The following is an 11192-nucleotide window of genomic DNA, read 5'->3' as shown; positions in this document are numbered from 1 at the left end:
TGTGGACCAGAGTTTCTGAGGGACCTGAGGGAATCTGACTCCGAAATATAAGTCCATTAAGTCCTTGTTTGTGCTTGTCACAGCCAATTAGGCAGTTATTCCCTCAGCATTGCGAAGTGGGCATAGTGTCCTCTAGAGCAGTGTTTCTCAAACCTGGTTCTGGAGGACCAACACTGCACATTTTGTCCTGGAGTTTCTTCTAATGAGCTGATGAGTTTAATCAGGTGTGTTTGATTAGGGAGGCAGATAAAATATGCAGTGTTGGAGCAGGGTTGAGAAACAATGCTCTAGACTCTAGAGGATGCAGTGCGAGTTCCCATTCGAAAGGGAACATCTAAGGTTAAGGATGTAACCATGGTTCTCTGCGAAGGTGACCGAGACACTGCCTCTCATTCCCATGCATCCGGCATGCCTGTCTACGTCTCCTTTTGACAAAGAAGTTGATTACGTCTAATACAGGTGCCCTTTTATACTCACGATCACATCGGTAGTGACGTCACTGACTGTCATCGTCCAATGATATTGACACATTTAAACATGCTTTCAGACACCGGTCATGCTGGAGGCGTTCCCCATAGTGTCCTCTAGAGGACGCAGTGTCTCGTTCCCCTTCTCAGGGAACCATGGTTACATGTGTTAGCTGAGATGTGTTTTAAAGGGGTCATATAATGGTACATGCACTTTTACAAGTTTGATTGTACTTAAATGTGTGTTGGCAGTGCCTGTACACAACCATCATAAAATGATAAAAATCCATCCAGTGTTTTTTTTTTTAATCTCCTTATATGTTTTCCCCCATCTCAAATCAAGCCGTTCGACCTAGTGACGTCACACGGTCGGACGCCCCTCCCACGATTGTTGATTGACAGCAGCGTTTCAACACAGACCCGCCCCCGCTCGTGAGCGAGCTGTCTGTCATCATAGTCCGCGCGCCATTGTTGATACGCTCTGTCTATGAGCAGAATGGCATCTAAGCGATTGTGGTGTTCTGTTCTTGGGTGTAATAACGAACACAGCAGTCATTTTGATGTTCCTAATTGCGCGAATCATTTCACACACCAGACTGCTCGAGGGTCAGTATAAAGCTGGTTTTGCTAAGAAGCTGCTCCTGAAAAAAGGATCGGTACCAACTATTCGTGTTCCTGCTGTTAACGTTTTATTAACCTTTATATTAATATTTATATTAATATTTGCAAATCGCTAGCACGCTTCACGATGAATGCGGCTATTTTTACACTCAGGGTACATTACGGCATGTTTTCTATGTACGACGTTCTCGATATAATTCATAATCCCACGTTTATAATGAACAACGCGTTATGGTTATTGTGTTATTATTTCAAACGGTGTACGCACAGAACAGAGGGGCGGGGTAAGCAAAGCTCATTATCATTTAAAGACACATGCACTTAAACGGCGTGCTGAAAACAGAGCTGTTTTTGACCAGGTAAAATTAGTGTTTTCTTACAATACTAATGAGAATTTTTAATTAAAGTATATTACAAACTTTTAATTTAGACCCTAAAGAATCATATTAGCTTGTACAAAAATGACATTATATGACCCCTTTAAAGTTTCCTAATAAGCTGTTCACGCAATGGCAATAAAAAAGCGATTAATACATGAAAGTTCATATACCACCTTTAAATATGCCATGCATTCTTAATTTGAATTATTCTTCATTTCAGGTTGATATTAAATATTTATTCTATTTGGTTTTAAGTGGTTTTACACTCATTTTAAAGTTAATAGGAACCATTAAAATTATTGACAGTAATGCCACTGACATTTCATGATTAATTATATTACAAGATGCATAACAAAAAATACAAGCATTGATATTATAACTCTATCAATATATAAAAAATAAATTTTATCAGCATGACAGTAAAACCCTTTAACAGTTTAAAATGTAAAATAATCTGGTATTTCTCAATTTTTTTTGTTTCAAAGAAGTTACAGTTGAATTTTAATAAAAAAAAAATGTCTATAGGACATTTTGTTGTCCAAAAGCAAAAGCATCTGCCACCACAATTGTAGAATGACCCAGTGAACAAATCTCATTGTTTTGAACCCAGTATAACAGTGTGTGCTTCAAAACTGCATGCAATTAAGACTAATGCATGCAAACAAAGCATATGCTACTTCTGTTTGAGGCTGTGCTTGCATTTTTGTGCTTGGATACAGATATTGAGAGTAGCTACAGTTCTGTCTTTACTGGAATAGTTCAACCAAAACTGAAAATTTAGACATTTACTCAATCTCATATAATGCCAAACACATTTGATGTTCTTTTGTAAGTGGAAAAAGAGACATTTAGTACAATGTTAATGCTGTTCTTATCCATACAAGTGAAGTAAGTGGGTACCAGAGCTGTTAAGCTCCAAAAACAGTCCAATCCAAATCTTCTGAAGCTTTGTGTGAGAAACAGCCCCAGTGTAATCACTATGTTCAGCATACACAGAACATTCCCTTAATGTTGGTGCATGGTTTCCGGTATTCCTTACGTTCTAAGAACATTCTTTTTAGGTTTTTATTTTTAGTTCAAGAACATTGCAGAGAGGTTTTTGTGACAACCTAATAAAAGGGTCATTCCTACAGTTTTTTGGATTTTGGGCTGACCAGGTTAGTTGATTTATTTATTTTTTAGTCTTGTCAGAGGGAGAAAATGTCTGTCTATCATAAAAAAACACACTGGTCAAGCTCAGGCCAGTATCACCTAATAATTCCGACCAAATATTTCATTTTTTCAAATTCTATGAAATCTGTCCATCCAGTTATATGTGTAATGTTTAACAGGGTGGACCATAACAGGGTGAATGTTTTAAGCTAATAAAGCCCATTTTTAGCTAGGACAGAATAACATGCTAGCAGAAGATTTACATTTAGAAAGAATTTGAATATATAATTTCAAGTCCTGTATAAATTGGTACAATAGGGTGGACATGTTTTGTTTAATGCTATTAGATAAGTCTTTTAAAATGAGGAAAAGAGAGAAATGTTTATGACTGATTCTTACTTTGTTCTTGGAGTTGCTTTCCCTACAAGGAAATTATGTCACTTCTAGCAAGTCATGTGATTTAGGGCACACCAATAAGATTTTAAAGAGCAAGTAGAACCAATGTAACAGGGTGGACTGGAGATTTAGGTACATCAACTAATTTAACGGTTTTACACATAAAACAAAGTATTTTACGTCAAAGAAGTAAATGAACAAACTAATACTCAAAATTACTAATTTAGAAATACATATGTAACCTTAATTTAGAAAACGACTGATGCGAAATGAAACGAAATGATTGGGGACATGGGAATTTGACTTTTAAGTGCTTCAAAAGGTTGGGGACATAAAACCCACTAAACTGTAGGAATGACCCCACAGAGATAGATCACTATTAAAATGTGTAACAATTATATGTTATAAATCCAAATCTTACATGTTTGGAATGACTTGGGGCTGAGTAAATGATGACACGATTTTCATCTTGGCTGAACGGTTCCTTTAACGTAGAGTAAGGCTTTTCCTGTTAAATCTCTGTGCTGTGCTTGTGCCGTGAAAGCTAAGCACAAATTCTTTACAGTTTGAGGCCGTCAAATGACCAAGAATACGGAATACCGAAATAGTAAAATAATTTAAAGCGAATACTGTACAATAAAATGAAAACCAAGGCCTCGCACAACTGGGTGAAAGTTTCTCTCAGTTTTGTACCAAGGGTGGATTCATGCTTTTTCTAAAATCACACTCGCTCTATTTACAACGTCATGTAATAAAATGAGTAAATTCCATTGTTAAGCAGCTCAGAGTTTTCATGAGGTACAAAAAAACATCCATTTGTAAAAAACGGTACAATTGTAAACGTCTGTCGAAGTTTGTCAGACACAAGAACCGGAGATAGTATGTGAGACAGAGACTGTGGAGTCATATCTGATGTTTGACTGACAGAAGAGGCCACTCGATACTTTAAAACAGTTTAATCCACCATCTGAAACCTCAGTACACCCGACAAAGGACAGTGCCGGGCGTAAAGTTCCCTAACGTCACCCTACATACTGAAAGACAGCATGTGTGAGAGCGGCGTTTCACTCAGACAGGCCGTGTGTGATCCTGAGAGTGACAGTGAAGCGTATGTTTGTGCGATCACTCAGATCTGCGTCTGCAGCGGGTGCACGAGTGTCGACGGGGGTTTGGACGAGGTGGAGTGGGACGAGTGCTGAGGTTTGATGCCTCGGCTCCTCGTGTACTGGAGGAACTGGTCTGGGATTTCCGCAAGAACGTCCTTGGCCAGACGGGCCATGCTGAGAATGTGATTCCCTCTGCGATCAATGTAGTCTCGGAAAGGAACAAACTGAGGAGAGATCAGACTGAGATTTAGGAGGAATGCGCTGTTGATAACTACAGAAAATCACTTTGACATCCTCTAGTTTGTAAAACTAAGCTTAAATTACATCTAATGGAAGTCTAGGTGAACACCAACGTAAATTGTATTTAATATGCAATTGTAGTATACTAAAAACTTGCGTATAATATATGAATTATATAAAAAACGCTTAAGTGTACACTTTCATGACACACTCAAGTACTTTTTGAAACAGTGTAGTTTGTAAGTCTAAAGGTCTTTTCACACTGGACGCGATTTTGACGCACGAATAATTCGCGCGATGGTTTTATTTTTTGATCAGCTGTTTGTGTAATGAGTGCTTCCACACCGAACGCGAATGTGCTGCGGCGAAAAAACGACTTTTATTTTTTCCGTTTCGATGTCGATTTTTTTTTACTTTTGCGGCGACAGAATAGGCTTCAGCCAATCACAAACTACAAGGACAACGATTTGAAAGACAATGTGTGGCGTGGCATTGCCAACCAACTCGGTTATCTCGACTGTATGAGTATGTTGTGTGATAGTTGTGTGCTGTGTAGGCTAGCAGGCTAAACTACATTTGGGATAGAAAGCTAACACTATTATCGTCAAAGATAGAGATAGAGACCGTGTTTACTTTGAACATGTAACAAAATGTAGTGAGACTAGTTAGGGCTGCTTTTAGTATACTATACATTCTTTGTGTGATATCTACAGTTTCTAGTCGAATGATTTTAACTTGTTACTTCGTGTGTTACATGTAATGTGTATTGACATTACAAAACGCACTGGATGATGATGATGAAGTGTCCATGTTTTCTCAGCTGTCAGCGCGGAAGTTTTGGAATGTTGAAGCTCTGAACGTCACAGACGTCGCAAATTTGCGTCGCAATTGCAATTAACATGCAGTTAAGTGTCCAAAAACATTACATTTAGTTTTCACAAGTAAATTATTTTAAAGTATAGAATTTCTCTCTTTAAATGAATGCAAAAGTGTACTTCTTTTCCACAAGAGCAGTAAGCAATCTTTGTTACCCTTTTACTATGTTGTAACATTACCTCATATCCAAAAGATGTTGTCTAGTAATTACCACAATATCTGCTTCAAATGCTGTAGATTTTAGGTTAAAATCACCTGGAATACTGCCTTACTATTTCGGTCCAAAGATACATGAGATTCACGGCTGGAAAACTCACCTGCACAATGTCTCTCTCTGCAAAGCGACCCCTGGATGATATCCTGACCTCATCTCCATCTAGTTCAATCATCTCTGTCAAATGGAAGAAAATGCCACAGGAAAAACAATCATGTGGTGCTTCCACTCGACTCAGGCTGTTATATTGAAGTGTGCTATCATTGATTTCATATGAGTTCAAACACATCCTTTAATGCAGCAGCAGCAGCTGTGAAATGAGTTCAAAGAGCAGATCATGACTGTGCTGAGATAACGAGAACACTGGGAGCTGCATATAAATCAGGCTTTATCTCCATTAAAGGAAAAACTAATTATCAAACATTATACAAATTGTGAGCCCAGCAAAGACCAAGGTTTTTAGTTTTGACGTAAAGGCACTATTAAATGGAAATCTGGATTTTTTAACACCACTAATCCTCTGATTTCATTGGTGATGGTGAGGACGAATGCAAGGGTTTGTGAGAGTAACACCCTGTCATGTGACCAAAAGCATCTCCACTTGAGTAAAGCTTCATTAGGGCTTTGTTTAGTGTGTAGGAACCCTAACTTTCAGAATGCAAAACTTCTACCCCAGTACAGAACGTTTATTAAAATGTAACCGCAAAACTATCTATACGCCAGGTTCATAAAGTAATTTACATATAGAAGTCTTAAAGGTACAGTAGCAAAAATAGACCATTTAATTGTAAAGGTCAGAGAGGGGGGTGTTAGAAAAATATCCATATTTATAACTTAATAAACTATAATCACTGGCTCCCGTCTATTTCCAGCGGAAGAGTGACCTCTGACCCGACGTATGACGTATTGATGAACGCGGAAGCGCAGAGGATAGAGCAAAACAAAACACCAGTTACGAATTAGAAGTCTAAAAGCGGGATTTTTTTTAAAGAGAAATGTGGGAGGAGCTTGAGTTTGTTGCCCAGCCTTGTTTGTTTGAACCACGAGAGGCGTCAAAGCTTACGCTACTCCTATATCCTACGTCATGCGTCGGGTCAGAGGTCACTCTTCCGCTGGAAATAGACACGCGTAAGGCCGTTACCGGAAGCCAGTGATTATAGACAATAAAGTATTAAATATGGATATTTTTCTTACAAAAAGGCATCGCTTCGCTTCAGAAGGCCTTTATAAACCTCCTGGAGCCGAATGGATTACTTTTATGATGGATGGATGTGGTTTTTTGGGCTTCAAAAAAGGTACCATTCAATGCCATTTAAAGCTTGGAAGAGCCAGGATATTATACTTTTAACTCCAATTTTGTTTGGCTGAAAGAAGAAAGTAATAAACACCTAGGATGGCTTGAGGAAGAGTAAATTATGGGATCATTTTGGGGTGAACTATCCCTTTAAGGTACACTATGTAACCTTTTTTGTTTCAAAATTCACAAAATGTATAAGCAAATACATCATTAATCCATATTTTGTCTTATCCTGAATCACTACAGTAAGTATATACAGTATATAATAAGTGTTTATTATTCAGACAACCGCTGCGGATTATCCCAGTACCTGCGTGACTCGTCATATACTGTACATAACAGAAACAGAGTGAAGGAGTTCCGGCTACAAAGTTCTTCCTCAAGACGCATGCAGTTTTGTTTATTAACCGCTAGAGCGTCAGAAGTGACATATTGTACTTTTACCTTTTACCACTCGCCTGCTTGTAAATAATTGTACAGTCATAATTTCAATTTCAAAATAAATTTTCTAGTGGTCGTGACACACAAACAACGATATCAGTGCGTGCAAATTATTCGTATTGAATTGCGCTATTACAATACAAATAATATGAAATTATTCAAATCCACAATAGGCAGAGATAAAAGTTTAACCAAAAGTAACTGGATCACACATTTACCAGATGAAAGGAGAGGTGCAGGGTGAGTTAAGGAATGAACTGATAAGCCAATGGAAAAATCAAAGCTCTAATAGTACACACACTACTAATGACGTTTTGGAAAAATTCTGATTGGTCTCACTGGAACATGTGTGAAACAGATTTCTCTTTTGATGTGATCTGGTCTTCTGAGTCTCTGATGGACTGGACTGATATCACATCTTCACACATCCTCAAAGACACACACATCTCTCTCATCTTACCGTCAAATTCGGCCGGCCCGACTCCAACGATTATAATTGACATGGGAAGACTAGAGGCCTTGAACAGAAGGAAAGAGTTCATTAAAACAAGACCCCCAAGAATACACTCCTCATATAATTCAACATTTGCATAATGAAACATGCACAAAACAGACTTGTAGTCATAATGTTGCATTGAGTGCTAACTCAATTTACTAATTTACTAATGGCTAATAAACACTTTAAATTACTATAATTTCTTTATTATAACTAATTTGAATGATCAAAAATGTAATATTTAGCTTTGTCCTGCATTTTATGTTCAACCCTGTTACCATAGGATTTATCATATATAAATCAAGTTTTTGTGACCTTTGTGACATACAGGAAGGGTCATCTTTTGGACCGGTCATCTAGCATACCAGTAGGACAAGTAAATAATCGTATTCAGTTTTCTCAATTTTAACACGCATTATTTGTTGAATGTATTTGTCAAAATCTACTATTCAACCCTGTTACCAAGGTATTTTAAGAGAAAAAAAAAGACCGTTAATGTTTTATATTTATCAATAACTACAAAGACGTAGACCCCTTCTAAATTATGGTTCAATTTTAGTTGAAAATATACAAATATGTAACTGTTACTTGCAACCCTGTTATGTATTCTGTAGTTTATTTTTTATATCTTATAAATTTGATTTAAATGTTATGCTTATTTAAAGTTTGAGCCTTACTTTATACCATATTTGAGGAAAGTGCCATGGGGTGGCAGCCAGTGGGATGTAATTATGGAAATATGAGGCACATTCATAAAGCTCATGTAATGTTCTTTGCTCATCTGCACACTGACACATTATGAACGACTCTTGCCACTGTTCAAATAGTCTCTGCCCATCACAGTCTGTACAATATCACATTTCAGTGCCTCGGTTGACGTGTTTTGAAGGAAAGACAAATGGATTCAATTTAAGGCATTTTTCTAATTATGTACTTGTTGTAATAGTATCCACAAAGAGGAATCAACAACTTTTGTAAGTGGGCGTAAATTCTTCTGTTTTATTCAGTGCAATGATTGTCTCATTCTTCATCCAATAATCTCTTGTAGTGATTAGGATGATAAATGGTTAGGCCTGTTGTTAACAAAGTAAACAAACTTGGACTTTTTTTTATTAAGGATCATTTTGCATGGTACCATATACAGTATATGCTGGGGACATATTTATGCCTTCAGAAAGGAAACAGGGCAGACAGTAACAGGGCTGACCATTTTACAGTTTAATAGGCTTGGTGTCGAACATCACATGAACAAACAGGAAAACAGGTCTTATCACATCCGTTTGTCGGAGAAAGTGTTAACTGACGCTGATATCTATGGACTTTTAAGGCAATAAGCTAACCTAGCTAGAAAAAAATAAATGTTAAGAGATGTTATAAATAAAAAACTTTGCTAATCTTTGGTAGCTCCTTTGAAGACATCTTCAGTAAAACAGCTCTATATTTAATGAAACATTCAAAAGGCCTGAACCGATAGCGATGCAACCTGTTTTACAGAATACATTAGTTTGTTGCACATAAACCCCATTTGACATTAGAAATCTTGTGCTCAAGGCAGTAAAACTACAAGCGCCTTTTTAAAAACAATTACCAGTCGTCTATTACAAAATCATGGAAACAGGGTTGACATTTTAAGATTATAACTAAGTTACAAACATAAAATTAAATTTGGACAAATAATTCAATTCTGTAGGATGTCTTTATGATACGCTCATGGATTTGTTGATTTATGGTCTCTGTCAGAGCGTGGTTGAGGGATAGGATGAAACTAAAAGCAGGATCTATGTGCAGAAGTCTATATTAATAACAAAATAAAAAAATGCTCAGGTATCTCAGAACTTATCAAAACGCATACATTGACAATAATGGACAAGGGACAACTGAAACTGTCCACATACACAGGCAAACACAAGGGACTAAACGAGATAATTAACTAGAAACAAGTGTGACACATGAGGGTAAATCAAACACTATGGCAACAGATGAACAGAGACAAACGAACTGGGAGGAGAGCAAAACTAGCTCAAAGTCCAACTCAACAAACACAAACACAGATCAAACGAGACAGTAACAGGGTTGAGGCATAACCAAGGCTACGTTCAGACTTTGTTCATTTTATGATTAAAGTGTGTAAAACGTTCTCCGGTTCCCGCCTCCTCCTTCCCTGAGCTTTGATCCAGTTTCAGTCTGACTGCTCTGATCGGATTTTGCGTGGTTTATGTGACTTTCTCATGCCAAGTAAAACATAAACATCAGATCTTGTTATAGGAAACATGCTGAAAGTCATTGCAGAAACAAGCTTGTGTTGTTGCAAAGTGGCGGAAGAGCAGAAAATGACAAAATAACATGTTTTTTCATACGTTTCTGACGCTGCCTCATAACACACAGTAGTCTAGTGCGGCGGCGACACATTGTCATGTTATAAATAAGACAAGATGACGTCTGTAATGCAAACCCCTCCATGTTGCGGTTGTTGTTGTTTTTGGCGCATACCTACCAAACCCAGCATAATTCCCATAGAAACCAATGCAGATATTTCGAAAAACAAAAGAGCGCCACGGGACACACAAATCGGATCTGAACAGATGCGGTACACAATGTGGACGGTCAATAATTTTAGATCAGATTCCAATTGGATACACAAATAATTGGATTTGGACTGACAATGTGAACGTAGCCTTAGGGACACAATGGGTCATTATGTAAAAATAATTAAAGTGATACCACAAAAGTTGGTGTCAGCTGTTCATTGTCATTTTTAGAAATATGCCACACTTGTCTTTTCATTTTGTTTTTCTGAATGGTGTAATGTTTCCAAGAACTGTGTTTTTGAACTTACGTTTACGATAGATTCTTTAGTTTGAGCCATGTCGGAGATGACCCCATCAGAGATGATGAGGAGGATGAAGTATTCTGAACCATCCTTTACTAATGATGCATATCTGCAAAGAAGAAAGCCGATTACTTCGTATCATTGTAACAGACACAGGACTGAACCACAAGTAAAATCTATTCCATCCTAGTGTCACAAAGAAAAGTACATAAGAAAAAAGTCAAAAGTACCTGGATGGTATTCTATTTATGGTAATTTTCCAAGTATGCACTTTTTGTCTACAATTCGTTCTCTAATGAGGCACTAGGATGCAATAACATAGCATTTTAGTACATAACATTTAAAGATTTGTAGCCTAATACTGCAGTATATCAAAATGTGGAAAAGAATAAAGGTTTCTGAATACTTTTACTGTCAAATTTATGGTTTTTGAAGGCAAAAATGATAAATTACCATATAATTTACAATGAATAAAAGGACATTCCCAGATGTCCCTGCGTGCCACATCATATATTTTACTTTTACTTAGTTTCATTTCTTTTTGTGATTAGTAATATGCATTAGGGGAATTTATATAACATTTTCTGTTACTAAGTCAATGTGTGTTGCATTATTTTAGTGTCAACATGATTCTTCATATGGTTTTCTATTGTACCACTTTTATTATCATGGTCAG

General features: G+C 37.1%; 1 protein-coding gene across 1 annotated transcript in view; it reads right to left on the bottom strand.

Moving 5' to 3' along the window:
• Positions 1-1948: 1948 nt before the first annotated feature.
• The window catches only part of cpne8 (copine VIII), a 52979-nt gene continuing 43735 nt past the window's right edge, over positions 1949-11192 (bottom strand). The window contains exons 17-20 of the mRNA XM_084397043.1: positions 10523-10625; positions 7651-7708; positions 5556-5629; positions 1949-4346 (exon numbers count right to left, since the gene is read on the bottom strand). Of these exons, the coding sequence (XP_084253169.1) occupies positions 4143-4346; positions 5556-5629; positions 7651-7708; positions 10523-10625 (439 nt within the window). The 3' untranslated portion in view covers positions 1949-4142. The remainder of the gene's footprint in view (positions 4347-5555; positions 5630-7650; positions 7709-10522; positions 10626-11192) is intronic.

The sequence above is a fragment of the Rutilus rutilus genome (genome assembly GCF_951802725.1).
Source record: "Rutilus rutilus genome assembly, chromosome: 23".
NCBI lineage: Eukaryota > Metazoa > Chordata > Actinopteri > Cypriniformes > Leuciscidae > Rutilus > Rutilus rutilus.
The sequence above is the reverse complement of the archived record's forward strand: the minus strand, read 5'-3'. Positions and strand labels throughout refer to the sequence as shown.